The sequence below is a fragment of the Pleurodeles waltl genome, chromosome 9 (genome assembly GCF_031143425.1).
Source record: "Pleurodeles waltl isolate 20211129_DDA chromosome 9, aPleWal1.hap1.20221129, whole genome shotgun sequence".
NCBI classification, from domain to species: Eukaryota; Metazoa; Chordata; class Amphibia; order Caudata; family Salamandridae; genus Pleurodeles; species Pleurodeles waltl.
Window position 1 is genome coordinate 887,541,635 of NC_090448.1, and position 22,700 is coordinate 887,564,334.

General features: G+C 42.5%; 1 protein-coding gene across 1 annotated transcript; it reads left to right on the forward strand.

Moving 5' to 3' along the window:
* The first annotated feature begins 1,826 nt into the window (after positions 1 to 1,826).
* Positions 1,827 to 15,753, forward strand: LYSET (lysosomal enzyme trafficking factor). The gene is made up of 2 exons (XM_069208218.1): positions 1,827 to 2,005; positions 13,233 to 15,753. The coding sequence occupies exon 2, from the start codon at positions 13,249 to 13,251 to the stop codon at positions 13,642 to 13,644; it is 396 nt and encodes a 131-aa protein (XP_069064319.1). The 5' UTR covers positions 1,827 to 2,005; positions 13,233 to 13,248; the 3' UTR covers positions 13,645 to 15,753.
* The last annotated feature ends 6,947 nt before the right edge of the window (positions 15,754 to 22,700 follow it).

Sequence of the window (22,700 nt, forward strand, 5' to 3'; positions counted from 1 at the left end):
GTTTTGTCCAGCACCAAGCTCTCCTAACTCGCAAACTGCCACCAGTACATCTTTCAATGCCTGTCCTGTCTGATTAATTAGGAGAGTCATTATTACCTGCTTGTAAGCTGGAGGAGCAAGGCAAATAATTTCATTTTGCACTGACACAGAGAGCTGTCCGTCTAACAGATGGTAAGCATCACCCAGGAAAATAGCAGTTTTCATTCCCTCCTCCTTAATTCTCTGCATTGCATCTCTTAAGGTGTACCAGGGCTTGTTATTTTGTGGCCAGTCTGATTCTGTAGGACAGTGTTCCCCAACCCCCGGGCCGCGGACCGGTGCCGGTCCGTGGATCAATCGGCACTGGGCCGCCCCACTGTGGCGGGCGGTAAATGTTTGATCATTTTTCCGTGGCCCGCTTGTCACACAATGGGACAAGCGGGCCACGGAAAAATTATCAAACATTTACCGGTCCGCGGCGCTAAAAAGGTTGGACAACACTGCTGTAGGATACTTATGGTTATACCCCATGACTGCTAGCTGCAGTAGGGTGATCTGTTAGTTACCCTGATAACCCCCAAACTGCTCCTGTACTATGGGGCAGTGCTAAGAGTACAAAACTTAGGAGCGTCTCATATATCTAACATTACTCCAGAGGCTCCTATGTCAAATAATCGCACAATCCATGTAAGTAATGTTTCCCCAGATCTCTGCTTGAATATGTCTATGATATCATTGACATTCTGCAGACGGTACGAGTGGATATAATGTGTGAACTGCACTTCTAGGGAATCAAAATTACACACTACACATTTTGGTGCAAAAGTGGATGGCACCAGCACATGCACTGGAGATCATTATTGCAACCCGGCTGAATGTGATATTACTAAATGGTGAATTAAAAAATGTGAGGTGTTAGAGAACTAATTTACTGCAAGAAGGGTGTCATGTTGACACCAATCATGACACTGATAACAGTAACGAGTTAAGCAACCACCATACAGTAGAAGACTTAAAATCATGCTATGATCCCTACATACAAAGGAGCAATTATTTAAACAGGAAACTGCATGCAACGTTTGCTGTAGAAATCCAGCAGTGAAATGAATACTGGTCAGACGAGAACCACAAGACAAGTATAGCGTTTCAAGGCAAACTCGCCATAGACCCAACGTTTTAGCAATGTGATAATTATCTCAATGTAACCAAGTGAGCCAAAACCAGCAATACCTTACATTCAGACAATTAATGCAATGCCGCTATGATGAATAAGGGGGGGGGGAGTTTGCCCAGTGCCATCTTAACCACTGGCCACCAGCAACTCTTACAAGCTTTCTGTTTGGAGAGCAATAGAAATTCACAAAGAAGAAGATGTGGCATAACTGCCAGAGGGGGCGACTTTGGAGCTGGGGAACCAGGTTGGAGTCTCAACCCGCCCTTTAGACCCCACACGAGCTGGAGAAGAGTAACAAGAGCTAATGGCAGAGAGAAAAGCAGCAAACACCTCCAACACCTCTTCTCTGTCTTGTGGGCTGGAAGTCAGACCCATCGAATCACCGGCTGTACCTATGACGGCCACCTGACATGCAAGACCGAAAGAGAGGGGATCATCACGACCACTACGACCGAGTATGCCAATAGTGCTGCACATTAGCACTTTGCGATTACTCCCTCGTGCCTCACCACCTCGGACAACATGGCATCGCACGCATAACTCACGCAACCGGCCGACATGCGGCTCCCAACACTACTTCCGGGACGGGTGAACGAACACTTCCGATCAGCTGAGTAATCACTTCCTGGATATCACACGATCTGTTTCTTCCGCATTGGGTATACCGTCTTTTACTGGGCGTGCCAGTTTTTGTAACCAATGGCAATCTCAGGTTTGAGGGTACAGTTTAAGTAGCAGAGAACCTCCTATTATCGGTCTTTAGATTGCCAGTTATCAGACGCTAGCTATTTCAGTAGCTGCTCATTACTCTCCTTTATGTGTACTGAAGTCAGTTAAGAGGCTAAAGCAGAGGTAACGTGATTTTTAAATGTATTTGTTCCTAGGTTGGGCTTGTTAGGGAAGGACTCATTTGCCACCAAATTGCATGGGGTTTAACGTTTATGAGCAGAATGTAAAAATTGAAGTACTTGGCAGCAAATGTGCTCATAAGGCGTATGTAAGGAGGAGGGATATTTCACCGACGACAACGCGCTCGTTTCCTGAAATATCGAATTACTAAAAATTTGGAAATGAGCAAACAGCATTTTAAGTTATTTGGTTTGAAGAGGTAGGTTAAGATACTTAGAACAAAAAGCTCTGTGTATTTAGCAGTTTTTAGGATGTAATCTGTGTGAGATGACTTCAAAGATTAACGCTTTAGTTGCAGAAAGCCTCCTGTAACCTGCTGGTCACAAGTTAAAACTCCGTGACGTATGATCCAAGCTGGTGCATGCCGCTTACAAGGCGTGAGTTTGAATTGCCTTAGTTTCTGACTCATTTGTTTTTGTGAGGTTGCTATATGGTTTAAATGAAAAGGCTGTTTGTATTGTGTTCTGCGCAAATGCTTGTTGTTAGTGTAATAAGAAATTTACGTATTTGACAGTATTGTGGTGGCCCATAGATTTGCATATCTTTTTAGCATCAGAAAATAAGGGAAACACATCCTCGTTTATCTATTGCAACTTGTGCAGATGCAATCGGTCTAGCTTTTATTTTTCTCTCATTGCTAATGTGTGAGGTTTCAGGTCTGCATGGCTTGCTATGCCCTCTGCCAAGGCAGATAGATGTTCTGAACCAGGGCACATCGCTGGAGGAAAAAGAAAATACTCAGGCCCATAACTATGGGCCTTGTGGTGCAGGGTAGCACAGCAGGTCCCTTGCTGCGCTGTCACAGGGAAAGGACAGGAATGCGCCGTATTTATCCAATACATGAAACATGGGGGTCTACCCTACTAACCCTACTATACCTGGGTAAAATAAAGCCAAAATAGAAAAAAAATGGTACAGTAGTAGGAAAACATATATATATATATATTTTAGTACACCAATGAAACTATGAATCAATCACTGCAAAAATAATTAGTTTGTATATTTCTTTTCATATTATTTTAATTAGACAATAACATAGCTTCAATTAAACATGTCACAATACTTTGACTACCAATTACATGTCATATAAGCACGTAATATACACATAAATGAACACAATAGAAAATCACTTCAACAAAAAATAGTAAATAAACGTACTTCAGTCATCCTTTCATTTTCAATAGATGTGGTTATTTGCAGTGCTTTAAATGTAAATCCAAAAAGGAGATGGTTGTATCATGTTCACATCTTTAAACAACAAGTATTGTTATTTATAAAAGACAAAGATGTGTTTCATAAGCATTCCTTATAGATTGGAATTAATGTTTACTCACAACCTCTCCCTAATGCAACAAGGTCAACGCTTTTCGGCCATTTCTAATTATGGGCCTCTTCAGGACTATCGGAGAACGAAGTACTGCCTGCCTCAGACAACATTTGTCAAGAACACCGATGATCTATTAATGAAATAGGAAACACTTGGTCAGAGCCAAATGTCTGTGTTGTGGCTTGAAAATAGATTTTAGTCTGTTTTTTTTGTATATCTCTCACCACTCACAAACTAAACGCTTTGCCAAAGTTAAGAAAGAAATGATTCTCCTGCTCCCCGAGTATCAAGATACTCGGAGAGCGTGAGAATCCAGCCGACCTGATGTAAAGTTTTATTTGAGTATCCATGTTCGATTAGACATGCATGCTGAAGTCTTGACCCTCGGAGAGCAGGAGAATCGTATCTTCCCTAACTTTGACGTAGCGTTTAGTTTGCAAGCGGTGAGAGATATACATAAAAACAGACTGAAAGCTATTTTCAAGCCACAACACGGCGCTAGTCGCTCTGGACACATTTGGCCCCGACCAGGTGTTTCCTATTTCATTAATAGATGTTCAGTATTCTTGACAAACGGTGTCTGAAGCAGGCAGTACTTCGTTCTCTGATAGTCCTGAAGAGGCCCATAATAAGAAAGGGCCGAAACGCGTCGACCTTGTTGTATTAAGGAGATGTTGTGAGAAAACATTAATTACAACCTAGATGGAATGCTTATGAACCACATCTTTGCCTTTTACAAATAACAATATTTGTTGTTTAAAGATGTGAACATGATACAACCGTCTCATATGTGGATTTACATTTAAAGCACTGCCAATAACCACATCTATTGAAAATTAAAGGATGACTGAAGTACATTTATTTACTATTTTTTGTTGAAGTTATTTTGTATTGTGTTTATTTATGTGTATTTTACATGTTTATATGATATGTAATTGGTGGTAAAAGTATTGTGGCATGTTTAATGGAAGCTATGTTATTGTCTAATTAAAATAATATGAAAAGAAATATACAAATTATTTTTGCAGTGATTGATTCATAGTTTCACCGCTGTAGTAAAATATATATATTTTTTCCTACCATTGTACCCATTTTTTCTATTTTGTATTTATCCAATACAGCGCATTCTTGACATTTATTTATTTTATTTTTTTCTCCTGTGCTGGCGCACAATTCTCTGCCTAGCACCAATGCAGACACCCTTGCACCACTGTCCAAGGGTTCCTGTATTGCATGCAGGATTGCTTTTGTGCTGGGTCACCTTCCTGCACAAAAACAATCTTGAGAGATTGTTTCCTCTTTCTATGTGTGCTGCTGAAAGATTCTGACAAGCAAATTTGATGGTCACTGTTATTTTTTTCTTCAGATAGAATTGAATTCCTAAATGAACAGCACAATAGATCTTTTCCATAAAATCAGTGGAAATAGAAAATGACAGAAACCTGAACATTTATGTTTCTGGATAGAATTGAATTCCTAAATGAACAGCACAATAGATCTTTTCCATAAAATCAGTGGAAATAGAAAATGACAGAAACCTGAACATTTATGTTTCTGGAGAGGCATTCTACCTGTATTCAGGTTAATGGCTTGAAGGTATGAATGGATAAACATTGATTAGAGGTGGACAAAAAAGTCTGTTGGTTCTGACAATCTGACCATAGCCTTTTCAGCTGTGAGTTGGCATTCCCTTTCCAAGTGAATAGGCACTATTGAGAAGCTTGAGTGCACAGACCTAGGATTTCTACTGTTTACCCTTTATTTTTTAAGTTTGAAAGAAGTTGCCTTGCATTGTGGTTCTCTTTTGGTAGTCAAATGTACTTTGTAGTAAAGGGGACGAAGATGATGTTTCTTAGTCTCCATAAGAGATGGGCCAATTTAAAAATAATAAATAAATAAAAAAGTAAGTGTACCCAATAAACCTGATTTATGGTGCTTGCTCTGTACAACTGTTTAGTATTGGGATAATTGATCTCCAGCAAGTGTATTTATTTATGTTTTTTACATTTGAGTTTTTTATAGTTCCTATAGGGCACTTGTAGCTTACTTAAAATGTTTAGAGACGGCAACCATACAGACAAAAAATACTACTTACTTGCATGGAAACAGCATAGGTGAATAACAAAAACAAATCATAGCCAAAGCAATGAAAACTGAGCACAATGACACTTGTCCAGAGGAAACACACTAGTATCATATGAAAGGTTCTCCCCAAAACAGTCAGCTAATGCACAGTAACAACTTCCACAGGGTGCAGTGGAGGTAGAAACAAGAACTGTCTCATTAACAAAGATCTGACTAAGCAACACCTTCACAATTCTGAGTACTAGCAGAATGTACCTGGTTGTCTCTCTCTTTGTCCTGAGCCAAGGCCAAGAGATGAGTCATTCATTGCACATGACTGTTGAAAGAACTTCCTCTTCTTGTGACTGTCTCCACAAGAATGAGTAGAAAAATCTGTTTATTTTTTAATTTCAGAACATGCTAGATAGGAACAGAGGACGTAATATCTTTGAATGCACAGGGTTACATCCATGTTTTATCTGTTTGTCTGACCAGACTACACCATCTTGTGCAGGCATCTGTCTTTCTTTCCCCGAAAACAGTTTTTGAAGTTAAACCAGAAGTATGTTTATATTCAGAGACACGAAGTCCCTAGACACGTCTTTCCACGTGCATGGACAAGCTCAATGCAAAATCAATGTAAAGAAAAAACACTAGTACAAAAAGCATTGGCAAAGCCAGTTGTTTGCGGCTTTGGGTAGTATTGGCTTCTCCAATGTCTTTTGGCGATGCTGTGTGACATAGCCAAAAAAAAAAAAAAAAGCAAAAAGTATTGGGCCCAATGAAGCAGCCGCATCATTTTGGAGGCGCATAAATGTGTTTTGCCTCGTGCTTGCACATGTATCATTACACATGCTCCACCTATAAAATAATGCACCCAACATTTTTTCCTTTATTATTTACCAATCTGAGATGGGTCGGTAAATAAAACAAGCATTGGCAAAGCCGATAGGTTTCGCCTACTTAACTTCTATTGGCTTTGCCCATCTTTATTTAGACATATTGGGCTTACTACCCCGATCTGGGGAGCTGAAGCACATAAATGCATAATCTTAAACTTAGACAAATATAATGCACTGTTTGAACTGAAGCAGGTTACATTGGGGCGGATGACTGGGGTTATAATGATGAAACTGGGAGATGGGGACTTAGAGTATGTACTAAAAAAAACAAGAGAATGTTGCACACAGTAGTGAAACATTGTTTGACCTACAGCTTGCACTAATGACCCAAAGAAAGCCAGTACTTTGGTGAAATGAGAGTGCCACACCTCTGCTTGCTTACTTGTAATAACATTGCAGGGTTCTTTCAGAAATTGGGTCTCTGGTTGGTAGAGTTATGCATACTCTCCATGTAGGGACCACAGTCCTAGTCGGGGTAAGTCAGATACACACCCTAAATTAACCTGTGCTCGTTGTCTGGTAGCTTGGCACAGAGCAGTCAGGCTAAACTTAAGCGACAATGTGTAAAGTATTTGTGCAACACACACAGTAACACAACGAAAACACCACAAAAAGGACTTCACACAGGTTTAGAAAAATAGTATTATTTTTCGAAGTAAAACGACAAAAGTCCAATCAGTAGAAGTCGAGATATACTAATTGTTAGAAATGGGGTCTCTAGTTAGCAGTTGGTTTGCACCCTGTCCAAGTAGGGACCCTCACTCTAGTCAGGATAAGGGAGATACCCGCTCAGATAACCCCTGCTCAACCCCTTGGTAGCTTGGCAGGAGCAGCCAGGCTTATCTCAGAAGCAACGTGTAAAGCATTTGCACATAACACACAGTAATACGTGAAAACCCCACAAAAGGACACCACACCAGTTTTAGAAATATAGCCAATATTTTACTATATAAAACATGACCAAATACAATAAAAAAACACCATGCAGTAATAAATATATTAATTCTGCAAGATTTACTCAACAATACAGTTCCTTGAAGTCTGTAGCTCCACCTGGGGCTATCACGGCATCGTAATCAACAAAACCAACAACTCAGGCCAGCCGCAGCGTCGCAGGCCAGCTACGGTGTCAGGAAGTCCTGCAAACAGTGCCTTTGGAATTGCAGGGCGTCATGATCCTTGCAGTGAGCTCCGACAGAACTTCATCTCTGGCGTCGTGATGTCGGTTCCGGAGTCAGTGTGGGAGTCGTTGGGCCCTTGAAGTCACACGTCATTCGGATCGAACTCCGGTCTTTTGAAGTCAGGAGCGCTGGCGTTGATGGCGTCTGGGCTGCGGTGCGAAGCAGAACGATGCAACGTGCGGTGCCCACAGGTCACAGTGCAGGCAGCGGCTTAGTGACAGCATCCAATGGCGTCAGTGAGACCAGGATTGGGGTGTGAAGCAGGGCGGTGCGGTGTCACGGGTCACGGTGCAGGCAGCGGCATCGTTGTTGCTAAAGAGCTGTCGGCTGTAAGCCCAACCCAGCGGTGCAGGATGGTGCTTTGTGGCCTTCACAAGCAGTGTCCACAGGCCCCGGTGCAGGCAGGGATGCCTGGTGAAGACACTGGAGTCGATGGTGCTGGTGTCGGTAGACCAGGGCTGCAGTGCAGGACAGGACGGTGCTTTGGGTGCCTCACAAGCGGTGTCCACAGGCCACAGTGCAGGCAGCGGCGCCAGTGTCAGCAGGAGCGGCGGCGGCGTCGGGGAAACCCAGGCTGTGGTGTGAGCAGGCGATGCTGTAGTGCGGGGCCCACAGGTTGCAGTGCGAGCAGTGGCTCAGTGAAGTCATCCGATGACGGCATCAGTGAGACCAGGGTCGCCGTGCAAAGCGGGACAGTTCTAAAGTTCTAAATTTCCATATTCTTATTGTAGAATTGTTCCATCTTGATGGGTAATTACATATTCCTTCCATATCTTCTAATTGTATTCAGGTGTATAGCGTTTTTATTTCAATTATGGCTGCGCCTAACATGAATCAACCCTCTTGCTCTTAAATGAGGAAGGAGAACCTGTTTTGCCATGGAAAATATGAATTAGGCTATTCGTATCTTACCTAATAGCTATTGAAGGGGAAATGTTCTCCTCTAATCGTAAATAACATGTATTACTTTATAATATTAGTATACATGCTAGGAGGGTGTTTGAAGATTTGCCTGAACCCTTGGCCCTAGTTGGGGAGGAGACAACACTCTTCTGGATGTGTACCAAAGTACTTAAAAGAAACTAGAGGAACACTTTTCAGAAAAAAACAATATTTTATATGAGAGACATGTTTTTTAGCAGGCCCCAAGGTAACCATGAAAGTGTTGCAAGCTACACAGCAACTTTGAGGGGGTTACCAGCTATATGTGATGTTTCGTAATCTTACAGACTCTTTAATAAGAGACCAATTAGTCGGGTGCTTGAATGGCTATAAAGTGCAAGAAAAACTGTTATCCCAGAGTCCTGGCCTTACAGGAGCCATTAATATAGCTAAAAGTATTGAGCACACAGCACTTTGTATCCATGAAATTAAGCAACCCATGGAAGCACTTACAATCAAAGCTGACACGAATGCTGTATCTGAAAAAAGTGAAGTATATAAAGTTAAAACTTTGCATAGACAAAAAGATGAGTAGAAAATTAGATGTTAAACATAAGACAACAGTAATCATTTAGCAAATAATGTTAAGTGTCCTGCAAGGGGAGGCATGTGCAGAGAATGTAATAGAAAGGCCCATTTTGCTCAAATCTACAGGGGACAAATAAGTAAAACTGTACTTGAGATTAATAACACTGAATAAGTGAAAGGTTTTTTTTTCTTTTTTTTTTTTCTTCAAGTTAACTCAAAATAAATAAGTGGTAATGTAAAATACCGCACATGTGGGATCGTTCTTGAGGTGACCTTTTTCAATGTATATGCAGACTTATGTTCACCATATACTTTCATAAATAAAGAGGAGTTTATTGATGAATTCAGAGAGTTACACCCTAGAACCACCAGACTTCAGTCTTGGGGGTTGGAGTCAGGACCCCATTCCCTTAAAAGGCATATTGATCAGACATATTTCCTTCAGGGGTAGATCCACAGTGGGAAAAGTGTATATCACAAGAAAGGATTCAGATCTTCTAGGGTGGAAACTCTAAAAAGATCTTGGGATCAAGCGGGATCCTAATAATATTGAACAAGTTTTCCTTGTTGACAAATCAGTGACAGGATTAGCGGTTTGTAAAGAATTTCCTGAAGTGTGCACCAACATGTTAGGGCTTTTAAAATATTTCTCACACAAAATCAAATTAAAGCCACCTGCTACAAATGTTGTACATAAGGCTTGCCCGGTTCCTTTAAGGATGGGAAAACCTTTGAAGGAAGAACTAAACAAATTAGAATCAAATGGAGTAGTTGAAACAATAGAAAGCTCAGAATGGTTAGCTTCTATTGTGATAGCTGCTAAACATAATGGCAACAGTATATGTTTCTGTGAAGATTTGAGTCATTTAAATGTCTGGGTTGATAGATATCTACTGCCCAAGATAAATGAGATGCTAAGCCATGAAGCCAGCATTTTCAGTGTGCACAATTTATCCATTGCACATCATAAGGTGCCCCTACTTCAGGAATCTAAGCACCTTGCTTTGTTCATTACTCTTTTTTGAGCATACCAGTATTGTAGAATTCCATTTGGTTTGGAGTCTGCAGCAGCAGTACTCCAAAGGATAATGCAACACATTCTTTAAGGTTCAAACAAAGTGATGTGCTTCCAAGATGATATTCCGGCTTTTGGGGATTCATAAAGGGAACATGATTCAGTATTGAAGGGGGTTTTAAGCGAGCGGGTGGAAGCAGGCTTCACAATCTAATTGTACAAATGTAGGATTGGTGTATCTTCAGTAGACTATCAAGGCCACACCATCTTAGGAGAAGGCATAAAACCCAAACTTAGTTTGGTTGAGTTAGTTTAGAAAACACCATCCCTTATGAATGAAGTGAAATCTAAATCCTTCTTAGAGTTGGTGTAGTGTATGTCCAAATTTGTTGAGAAGTTTGCTGAACAGGTACATTCATTACTTGTACTACTAACAAGATATTCCATTTTGCTGGAACACTGAATGCCCATGTGTTTTTGGAAGAATCAAATAAGCCATCATAAAAGCACCTTCTATTGGAAACTTCAAAAGTTATCTCAAAACAGTTCTTAATACTGACGCCAGCAATGTCGGTTTAGGTGCCACATTGTCTCAATTTGAATGAACGAAGGAAAGAGTAGTGACTTTTGCCTCAAGATCCTTAGTAGGATCTGAGCATAACTATTCTACAGTGGGAAAGGAAACTTTGGCTTGCTTATGGGTCGTAAGGCACTTTACATTTTTCTTGTGGGGGTCTGCAATTTACTTTGCATACAGATCACAAACCACTAAATTTTGTTTTCTCCACAAGTGGAATTGAGAGAACTACGCCTTGCATCTATCTTAAAAGAAGAATGGAACACGTGTATGAAACAAGACATAACATTATCGCAAGTTAGAGAAAGAATCGTCCGGGGGTTGGCCAGAGAGGTGCAAACAGTTACCCCAAGACATTCACCTATACTGGAATGTGAGAAATGAACTATATATAAATTGTGACCTAATAATAAAGGCCAGTCAAGTTATCCCACCTGAAGGCATAAGAGACCTTTTTGCTGACATTGCCCACAAAGGACGTTTTGGTTGAAGTCTCACCAAAAACTAAGTTTGTGCTGATTATTAGTTTCCCAGTATACTTTGTTTTCCAACATAGAATGTAAGTGGTTGCTTTGCTTGAAGTGTGAGTGATAAATTCAAAATAACATGCAGGGCTCCTCTACCACCTTTGGAGGTGCCTTCCAAACCCTGGAATAAATTGGGTCTAGACAACATTAGTCAACTTAATCTACAAGGAGTAACTAACAGTTTCATGTTTGTACCAATAGATTATCATTCGCATTGGGTGACCACATCCAAGGCAAGCAACATCTATACTAGAACACTCATTGACTTCCTAACTTAAACATTTTCAAAGGAAGGTATATCTAGTTCCTTAATTGCAGATAATGGAATACAATTTGCATCAGAATAAATGAAAGAATTCTTGGGAGATGTATTCATTATATATATCATGACTCCTCTGTATTGAAAATAATTGATTAAATTGGCTCACGGAGTAGGAAAAAACATAGGAGAGAGTCTAAGGGAGATGGTATGGTCTTACCACACATCTCCTAATATCATATCAAGTGTTTCTCCTCTTCTTGCCCTAAAGAGTAGGAAACTAGGATCTAAACTTTTTCCTAATTGGTTAAAGAGAGGTACCCCTGTATGGGTTCTTGGAGAAATCAATGTCTGAGAGGAGAGCAAAACATCAAAAGGAATACAAGCAAAAGCATGACAACAACTGTGAGGTGGCAGAAACGAAGTAGAAAGAGGGTCAATGGGTTATGATTGAAAAACCTGTAAACACAAGGAACGCGTTCAATAAGTACTCTAAGCCATTGAGGATTAAACAAGTAAACACTAATTTGGTGCTGTTAGAAGATGGACATGCTGGACTTGCACGGACAGACTCATTAAATGGCCTTATTTGTGCATTGCAAAACACCAGTAGATAGCTCATCTTAAGTTGATACCACTTTTCACATATCATGTTTCCTGCTCTCTAACTCGCTGTATAATATTATTTCCCTTCTGTTGTTTTTATGAGAAGGAATTTTGGTGCAATTTAAACATGTATTAGCTAGCCTTTTTGTCTTCTTTAAATGGTTCCACTTTTTATAAAACATGTATGTAAATATATTTTATATTTCTGGTTCCCCTTCCCTATTATAGTGTATGCCAACTGCCTTGGAAACCTAGTTTATAATGTTGGTAAGACAATAGCGTGAGAGGGACAGTTTAGTTTGGCAGTTGAGCAGAGCTTGGAAGAATCACCTAATAAAGGACCTTACTCTCTACTTTGTCCGATCTTCCTTCGAGGACATTATAACAGTAGACTTAACCAAAAACTGTGAGTTTCATCCCCTGCCTAAAATTTCATACTCTCTAACCAAGGATTACTACCATTGAAATTATAAAGGGTCTACTTGTTAGTTTAGTTATTGTGATATCCTAGTTCATATTTTGCTGTCAACAGGTATTATTTGGAATGTTTTTAATGTCGAGAAACAGCAGCTTAATGAGGTTGGCAGATTTTCACGGCTTTCATTTTTTAAAAACAATTTATTTGCAGATACTTAACTTCTAGGAACACTGAGTGCTATTATTTTTTAAAACTTAGCGTGCATTACTAAGAAACTTTTGCTGACCAACTCACCAGACATCATAAGCTTACAGTTGAAATTTTCAAAACTTAACAATGCCACATTCTGAATCTAGAAATTCATGAATCCCATATCCAAAATGTGGTTAAAAGCGTTGCGAATAAGGAAAAGGGACCTGTCTGGCTAAATCACACTACTTACCCTTGGCATCCATCTTTTGGGAACCCACGTTTAAAACGTAAGTTCACAACTGCTAATGCATAAACTAAATTTGACACTCCACTTCGAGCATGCAGAATCCTTCATGAAATTCACAGTGGCCGCACTGTCGCCAGTCTGTTGACAGTATTAAGCAGAATCAGGTAATTTAAATTGTTGATTGTTGCAACTTTACTGGCACTTTGTTACTGAGGACGTGAAATATAAGTGCATCCAACATATTATTTTTGGTGGTGGGAGGAGGTGAATTTCGAGTGAGTGTGTCACATTGATGGGAAGGGTGGAGATACCAACCAAATATGTTGACTCTATGTTTAATGTGTCATTTTTATACATATTACATAACTCTCTATCCATGTTAAAGTTGCAGAGCATGGAGAATGATGAACTTCCGCCAGAGGATGGGATGGATTGGTGTGGGGCTCTATCTCCTGGCAAGTGCAGCAGTGTTTTATTATGTCTTTGAGATCAATGAGTCCTACAGCAGACTGGCCCTCGAGCATATTCAAGAGAACCCCAAAGAACCCAGTGAACAAGCTACATGGACACACTCCTTGAAAGTCAGACTGCTGTCTCTGCCATTTTGGCTGTGGGCAACTATTTTTCTAATTCCTTATTTTCAGATGTTTTTGTTTCTTTACTCTTGCACAAGAGCTGACCCCAAAACTATAGGCTATTGCATTTTTCCCATCTGCTTGGCTGTTCTGTGTAATCGCCATCAGACGTTTGCCAAAGCCTCAAACCAGATCAGCAGATTGCAATTGATTGACACATGAAGACGTGGATACATGCCATCTGTGTACGAGAACATTCCAACTATTGAGTAACATGGATTAAATACTCTATTGTATTTCCTAAAGTGAACAGATTTTAAAAGAGATAATCATGGGTTTTAAGGACACAGCTTGTTGCTTTTTCTGTCCTTTGTTTAAATGTGATCACCGTTAGCCTTGCCGTCTGGAGCAAAATCAGTGTTGTCTTATTGAAAATGAACAATAAGAAATAATTTCTATCCATGACTATGGACATGACCTTGCAAAAAATCATTGTCAAAATTCCTGTATCTTTGGATCATACAAGTGCACCTTTTTTCTTACGGTAACTGGATTAATGTTAAAACATGACTCTAAAATGGATTTTTTGTCCACAGGTGTTAGTTTTCCTTTTTGGAAGATATATGTATATATATGTTACTAATGAATGAAACTTGCCTCATGTACTGGTCTAAAAGTTAAGAAGATGGGTTAATATGTTAAACTTAGTCTGGTTAAGGCTTGATTGTTCATGGACAAAACCCACTCTGGTCTTGTAGAAGAATATTCGAAAGTGGATTTTACTTGAATTTAAATTGATCATCGGAAGAATCTCGCCTTTGGGGTTTTCTCTCTGCTTCTCTATTCTAACCTAGTGCAGCTAAAACCATATCACTGATCATGGTGGAAAGCTGAATCTAGTATCATAACATTTGTTTGTCTGTTTCCCCTCTTGTGCACCTGCTCTTGTAGAACCCCTAATTTAACTTTTTTCTTGTCAGACTACCCCTTGCCTCATGATTATTGTTCTGGTTTGAGTGTTTGTTTAATTATGAGCAGAGGAGTTCCAGAGACCTCATTGTTCAGTTTTAATACTTGACCATAATTGTCTCTTTAGTGTATTAGCTAGGATAACACTGTTTAATTTCTGCTGGTATGTGGCTATGTATAATTGATTGCACACCCTTGGTTGGTGTCGCCTGGTGAAAGTTCTCTGTAAACATGCTCACATGTTTGTTTTGAAGGATGTATTGAAAGAAGTAACTGTTTGAATATTTGTTCTATACATCACAGTCAGATCTTAAGATTTTGCTTCACCTATTCATCGCCAACAAAATTTCAATGTAGCTAAATCAAGAAAAAAATACGATTGAACTGAAAGGCTTCTCCTAATCAGTAGTGATTCTCAATTGTTTTTCTAATCATAATGCGAACAATAGACATTCCAAGCTGCTTTCCTTTGATAAATGCACAACCTATGGTGGTGTTTGCTGTTTTACTAACCTCAGGTCAGTTTAGTTAAACAAAGATTTATATGCCATACAGTTATGCTTCTTTGACATGCAGACAGAATTGGTTATCTGGGATTTAACTTCTTCCCAATGACAGAGACAGAAAACTGGTTGCCTTTGTGCCTTTCATATTAAGCTTGTCTATGGTAAATCAAGCTATACAATCGGGTGGTAGGTAAGACTGTATATGAATGCCAAAAACGCCCGGGACAGCGGAAAATAAATTATGCCTCTGACACCCTTGTTTGCTTTAATTTTATAAATGTGTAAAGCACCCACAAAGATAATGTAAACTGCAATATGAACTGATGGCCAAGGACGTAGTGATGTAAAGAGCTAGTATGGCCTTGGTGTAGCTAGTATTAACTGTGCCAAAGCTGCCTTACAACAGAAAGGTGGAGAAAGTAGAGAGAGTAGGTTTACAGAAAGGGGACTCTTCTTATTTTCGTTTTTCTGCCCTCATTGAATTTACACAATTAAGAAGTCCTTTTCATGGCAGTAGAAAGGCTGCCAGTAGAAAGGCTGGTTAAAGCAGTAGACCTGTAATAATTAACTCCAATTCCCCAGCCCCCCGAACTCCCAAAAGTTTATAAAGTTTGCATATATACTTTATGGTGTAGCTTGGTTATAGAATGTACAAGGTCATGGAGTAATAAGGGGTAGTAAAAAATCTAATATTTTCTATGCAATTTTATGTATAGACAAATTTGCTATGCAGGTTGCGGTATGCTTTGTTTGGTTTAACAGATTTCCTGTTGTAGAGAAAAGTCAATCCTAACGTAACTTTGCAGCGCACATGTACACGTTAATTAGATCTGCATTAAAAACCATGAACCACAAAGCTATTTGAAAAGTCAGCTTCTGATTGGCTAAAACTGTACTTTGAACTGCCAGTTGCAGTCCATGCATCTGTTTGAAAAACAATCCAGTACGTGAGCCATCAAATAATGCAAAACATCACTAGGTTGCTTTCAAAAACCTGCTCACAATCCATATTTAAAAAGTGCTGAAGTTGTTTATGATCTTTAAAAAAAAGTCCCCGCAAATAAATAAATATAAAGGAGTTTTGAACAAAAAGAAACATCTCTTGGATCACGTGTAAAGGGACTTTAAAAATGTGCTGTGCAACCCACTTGTCAAACTTCCCTCCTGCTTCGCTTCACTCAACCCTCTGTGCTCCAACTGGCCTGCTCGGTGTCACTCTGTCCCATCTGGCTGACTCTGAGTCTCTGGGAATATATCTGGAAGGGGTGGTGGTTGTGGAACATACTATAACTAGGCATTTGAGGCTACACATACTATCAATCAATCAAATTTCTTATGCGCGCTACTCACCTGGTAGGGTCTCAAGGCGCTAGGGGTTGGATTACTGCTCGAAAAGCCATGTTTTGAGGTGCTTTCTGAAAGTTAGGAGGTCTTGGGTCTTGCGTAGGTTGGTGGGGAGGGAGTTCCAGATTTTGGCGGCGAGGTGGGAGAAGGATCTGCCGCCAGAGGTGGTGCGTTGGATGCAGGGGACTGTTGCGAGGTCGGCGGAGCAGAGCTGTCGATTCTGGTTGTGGAAGTTGATTCGTTTGTTGAGGTAGGCCGGTCCGGTGTCGTGGAGTGCTTTGTGAGCGCAGACTAGGATTTTGAAAATGATCCTTTTGTTGAAGGGCAGCCAGTGTAGGGATCTGAGGTGGGCGGAGATGTGTTTGTGGCGAGGGAGGTTGAGGATGAGACGTGCGGCTGCATTCTGGATGCGCTGGAGTTTTCTCTGAAGCTTGGCTGTGGTCCCTGCATAGAGGGTGTTGCCGTAGTCCAGTCTGCTGCTTATGAGGGTGTGGGTGATCGTTCTTCTTGTTTCTAAAGGAATCCATTTGAAAGTCTTGCGTAGCATGCAGAGGGTGTTGAAGCAGGAGGATGATATAGCGTTGATTTGCTGTGTCATGGAGAGAGATGAGTCCAGTATGATGCCGAGATAGCTTGCGTGGGTGGTGGGCCACCAAGAGTTGTTCCATGCTGTCTTGTGGGACTGAAGATGATGATCTCGTTTTTTTCTGAGTTCAATTTGAGGTGACTTGCTGTCATCCAGTTAGCGATGGTGAGGAGTCTGGCGTGTAGGTTATTCTTGGCGGTAGATGGGTACCTCGTGAGGGAGATGATGAGCTGGGTGTCGTCAGCATATGAAATGATGTTGAGGCCGCGGGGCGGATGACGCTGGCGAGTGGAGCCATGTAGATATGAAAAGGGTGGGGCTGAGAGAGGATCCTTGGGGGACCCCACAAATGGTCTTGTTGGCTGTAGACGGACAGGAGGGAGGCGAACTCTTTGGGTTCTTTCGGAGAGGAAGGAGGTGAGGCAGTCCAGGGCTTTGTGGCAAATTCCGGCGTCGAAGAGGCGTGTGCAAAGGGTTTGGTGGCATACGTTGTCGAAAGCTGCGGAGAGGTATAGGAGGATGAGGGCGACGGTATCGCCCTTGCCCGATCTGGTCCTGATGTCGTCTGTGCAGGCGATGAGGGCGGTCTAGGTGCTGTGGTTTTTGCGGAAACCAGACTGGGAGGCGTAAAGTATGTTGTTGTCCTCCAGGAAGCGAGACAGTTGTTTGTTTACTATCTTCTCTAAAACCTTCGCGGGGAATTGGAGTAGAGAGATAGGTCGGTAGTTTGTGAGGTCTTCAGGGCTGCTTTGGGTTTTTTGAGTAGAGCGTTGACTTCGGCGTGTTTCCAAATATCTGGTAAGGTTGCGGTCTCGAAGGAGCTGTTGATGACTGCCCAGAGCTGGGGAGCGATGATTTGGCTGGCCTTGTTGAAGATGTGGTGGGGACAAGGGTCTGTTTGGGAGCCTGAGTGGATGGAGCTCATGGTTTTGCCGGTTTCTTCATCGTTGGTGGGGGTCTAGGTGTTCAGTACGTTGGTGCGGCAGGGTGCTGTGGTGTTGGCTGTCTTGGTGGTGGTGATGGTGGGTTAGGACGTTATGACGCTGTCGTGTATGTCTGTGATCTTGCGGTGGAAGTAGTTGGAGAGGGAGTTGCAGAGGTCTTGGGAGTGTGGAGGGTCAATGGCGCAGGATTTGGGTGTGGTGAGTTCCTTAATGATGGCAAAAAGTTCCTTCCTGTTGTGTGCGTTGTCGTCTATGCATTCTTTGTAGGAGGAGCGTTGGGTGGTCCGGATGAGCTGGTGATGTTTGCGTATGGCTAATTTGAGGGTGGAGAAGTTGCCCACTGAAGGTTCTTGGCGCCGGGCTTTCTCAATTTTCCGGCATTCTCATTTGGAAGACTGAAGTTCTGCGGTGAACCAGGAGGCTGTCTTGTTGGTGCGGATGTTGTTGTTGTTTTTTTGAGTTGGGCGAGGGAGTCTGCACATGCTTCTAGCCATCATGTGAGGTTGAGGGCGGCGGCGTTGGGGTCGTTGGTACTGAGAGGTGGAGATTGTGCGAGGTTGGAGATCAGTTATTCCTTGGAGATCTTGTTCCACTTGCGGTAGGGGGTAGGATATTGTTGGTGGTGGGCTTCAAGAAGGAGAAGTGGACGCAATGGTGGTCAGTCCAGTGGAGTTCGATGGTGGCTGTGGAGGAAAAGGATGGTGTCTAGCGCGTGACCGGCTGAGTGGGTGGGTGAGGTGACCAATTGCATGAGGCCGAGGTTTGCGAGGTTGTCCAGCAGGGCAGTGGAGTTGCAGTCGTTGGTGCTCTCCAGGTGAAAGTTTAGGTCACCGAGGAGTAGGTAATTCATGGAAGCGAGGGTGTGGGAGCTGATAGCGTCTGCGATGGTGTCACAGGATGGAGGGCGGGGTCCTGGTGGTCTGTAGATGAGGGTTCCTCTTAGGGTGGTGTTGGCGTTGATGTGTATCTGAAAGTGCAGGCGCTCTGCGGTGTCGTTGGTGTTGGTGGAAATTTTGATGGAATTTCAGTGTATTATGGCGATTCCTCCTCCTGGTTTGTTGATACGGTCTCTACGGGTGATTTTGTATCCTTCTGGGATGGCTATGGCGATGTCGGGTTCCGATGAGGGGTCCATCCATGTTTCAGTGAGGAAGGCGAAGTCGGAAGAGTTTGTCGTGAGTAGGTCCCAAAGCTTGATGGCGTGCTTGTGGACGGAGCGGGTGTTGAGGAGGATGCAGTTGAGGTGATTGGGGTGTATGGTGTTGTTGTGGTGCTTGTTGGTGTGAGTGCAGGAGAAGTGGAATGAGTGGCATGTGAAAGGTCCATGGTGTGTCTGGGGTTGGCCTGGGCGCAGGCGGTGTGCCGGCCAGGGTTGATAGCAAGGAGCTCTGAGGAGGAGTAGTTGTGGTGTTGGGGGCGCCGCAGGAGCGTGGACCAGGGGGACTGGTGCTGGGTGCGGTACAGGTGCGGACAAGCGCAGACGGGCTTGCCTCTGGCGCGCCAGCGGTGCAGCCGCACAGCGACCGCCATTAAGAAGGGGAGGTGGGAAGGAAGAGCATCTGGGAGGTGGGAGGCGGAAGGGAGTGGGCAATGGGGGCGCGAGGGGGGCAGGGCCGCAGGGGACACTGCGGCAGGGACGGGAAAACCGGCAAGAGCCAGATTTGAAAACAGGCAAAATCACAGTGAGGAAAACAAAGCAGAGCAGAAAAAGGGCACAGATAAAGTGAAAAACAGTGCATAAAACGAAATACAAAGTACAAAGCACACTAGATACGCCTACCACTAGGCACCAGGGATGAGGCGCATGCGAGTGCCTTTTGGGTGGTGGAGGGCCTCGAATTTCCTTCAGCAGTAAAGGCGGGGTCAGGGGCACGGAGGCAGGCTGGTGGAGCTGTCTACCGTGTCGAGTGTACTCTTGGCCCTATGGCAGCTCAGGGGGGTCACACTCTGCACTGTACAGCAGCTGCCATTAAGAAGGGGAGGTACCAATTTGCCTTCGAGGAGGGGGGGGGGCAGTGATCTCATCATCATTGTCATTTGCCAGATGGATGTTCTCAGAACTCTGTCTCCTTTTCACAGAGGACAAAAACAGGACGGTGCCACGTGTCACTCTGTTAGCCTTTTGTGTCTTAGCTGGGATTCAAAATACACTTCTTACAATCTGCTGCTCTGACAGGCAATCGGATCCTAGATGGTCCATTTACACAATGGTCACTTCACAATTTATCTTCTCTGACTGAATTTGATTCAGAACCCCTACATCCTGGGAACAGCCCCTCTCCACAGGTTGTCTAGGGTTCAAATTTTGGAATCAGGTTTGGTGATGGGTGCTTGTGCCATTCCTAAAAAAAAAAAAGGAAGAAAAAAGCCGGTTCTTGTATGGTTCTCCCAAGCGTTTCCCCATGGTTTGCATCATATCTTCTCCAGGTCTCGCTCTATATTTTACACCTTAATGGTCTGTCCCTCCATTTTTACCTCAACTGTCTTCACTATGCTTTCAATTCTGTCCTTTTTTTCTTTTTACAGCCAGCTCCTTCCTCAACTCAGTTACAGAGATCTGCACTGTTCAGTCACCCCTTGAAACTCCCAATTCGTCAAGGGGAGTGATCTACTTTACATTTCCCTATCGCCCTTATTTTGTGTTCACTTCGCCTGCTACAAATAACAATCCTTCTTCTGATGTCTCCTGCCGGCCATTATGAGCCCCTGATGTAGCACGCTCTAATTGTGGAATGTTCAGGCCTCAGTGTCCCTTAAAGCCTGTTGGCAGCCACTCACCTGCATGTGACACTCACCATCTGGTATGGGCTGCTGTTCACCCACTGAGGAGTCATGCCGTCTTCTCAGGAGGGATTCCTCCCTATCCGGGTCCGGGTCCTGTTTTAGACCCATCACAGCCAAGGTTAAGGCTTGACCTGTGTGCAGGCTCCTTCATGCCTCTGGGACTCAGATCTGTTTTGGTGTTTCCCAACTCATGCTCTCATCAAATGAGTCACCCTGTGCTATGAGTTCCACCACCAATTCAGGCAGTCTATTCTTCCCAGTCGAGAAAGCAAATGCAGCCTTGTATCTCATTGCTTCCCCAGCCTGCCATCCATTTCAGAAACTGTGGCCCACCACAGGTTGCCTCATTGAGGCGGGGGATCGGAGCAATTTTCAGGAGCTTGGGTGAAATACCTCCATCTTGGCCCCTCACCACTCCTGCCCACAACAAACTTCTCTCACTTAATAACTGTAGGTATGTCCCTTTATAGCTAAGTGGATTAGGAGATATTGCTCGAGTAGTAGAATCTTTTTAAAGACTGCCTTGTAGATTCTGGAAATGCATGAGTCTACTTTTTTATTGCTTTAAGATTTCCCTCACAATCATTCTAGGCTATCCAAATTTGATTTTACTGATTTTCCTTCAAGTGTCACCCAGGCAGATTTGACTAGGGGTTTAGTAGCTAGCATTGATTTGAAAGGGACACTGTTAACAATGACACTTTTCAGTCCAAAGTAGAACTGCTACAGTGATTAAGGAAGTAGTTTGATGGAAATTGAGGAAAGGTCCAGTTTGTTTATTATTTTTACACTTAAGCACTTTGTGGGAGTACTGGTTTTTGGTCCCAAAGAAATGGAGAAGTTGATAAGTATTACAAGATTGTCAGTGGTGGGACCATTCTCATTCACCGAGGCAAATATTACAACAAGCAAATTCCCAGATTTTTTGCGTATGTGTTTGCCCATAGTCCAGGTAGAGAAAGTTAATCGACTCTAGGTTATTTAAAAGGCATTTTTCATATATCAGACTGTGAAGCCAGGTATTGAACGTTCAAGGGTTGGAATGTTTGAAAGTGGACTTAGGAATAACATCTACAAAGTGCTGTAAGATGCTGGGTTGTATTGTGTGGACCAGGTCAGGAGAAATGTGCATTGTTAGGAATTTGGCACCTCAGTTTGGAGCCAGCCATGTGCTAATCAGTCTTGACCTTCTCCCAGTAGGAACAGTTCAGCCTGAATTACCAGGGCAGGTTCTCGCTAGACCAGAACGCAAGCAGGCCAAAATCGATTTTGGGGTCTCAGTCAGATGCAGTTTAGTTCCAGTGGCATGGTGAGCACGGTACCCACATATGGTCATACCCTTTGCACGTCGCACTGAAGGGTACTAAAGAGTAATTGATGGAGTGATTGAAATAATCTCATGATGGTAACAGTGTAAACAGGCTGATACTATTACATATTTGTGCCACGTTTAATAGTATTCACCACTTTATTTTGTTGAAGATTGGTTGCAGAAGGGGTCTCTGTGTTGCTTTACTTTTGCCTGAGCCAAGATCTACACACTGAAAGGAGTGGAAAAGATTTTCTGGAATGCACTTCTTAATCTGGAGAAGACATTTATTATAGCTTTTTGCAAGGTTCGTGAAGGAAGGTTTGAACTGTAAAAAGTGTACTTTCAAAATGTGCAACAACAACATAAGACCATCTATGAAGAATCTTAAATCTATGAAGAGCAAATATATACATGCAAAGATACAAACACTTATATTGATATATAGATATGTATATTAATACGCATTGCAAAACAAATAATTAATAAAAATTCATCACCGTAGGGCCTGTCAGATGCTTCATCTTTCTCATGCCAGCAAGAAGATGACCCCGTTCAACTACAAGAAAGAGAACTCCACTCTCACGGGGCAGATGTCGGGCATTTGACGTCCAATCCTGACCGAGGTCTCGGAGTTCACAGCTACTGAGCAGGGCCATCTTTTTATACCTTAAAGAACTGTAGAAAGGGCTTTCTGGAAAAAACCCTCCCATTAGAAGAAAATATTCAAAAATGCTGGGGAATGTAGGTCAGAGTTGAAAGAAACAGGTTGGAATTGGCCAGTTTCCCAAATTGTCTCTCTCAAGGCCAAACCGTTCCCTACTTGCACTAAAAGT

Excerpts from the sequence above, each read along its gene's own strand:
- LYSET (XM_069208218.1), top strand. The coding sequence starts at position 13,249 with ATGATGAACTTCCGCCAGAGGATGGGATGGATTGGTGTGGGGCTCTAT.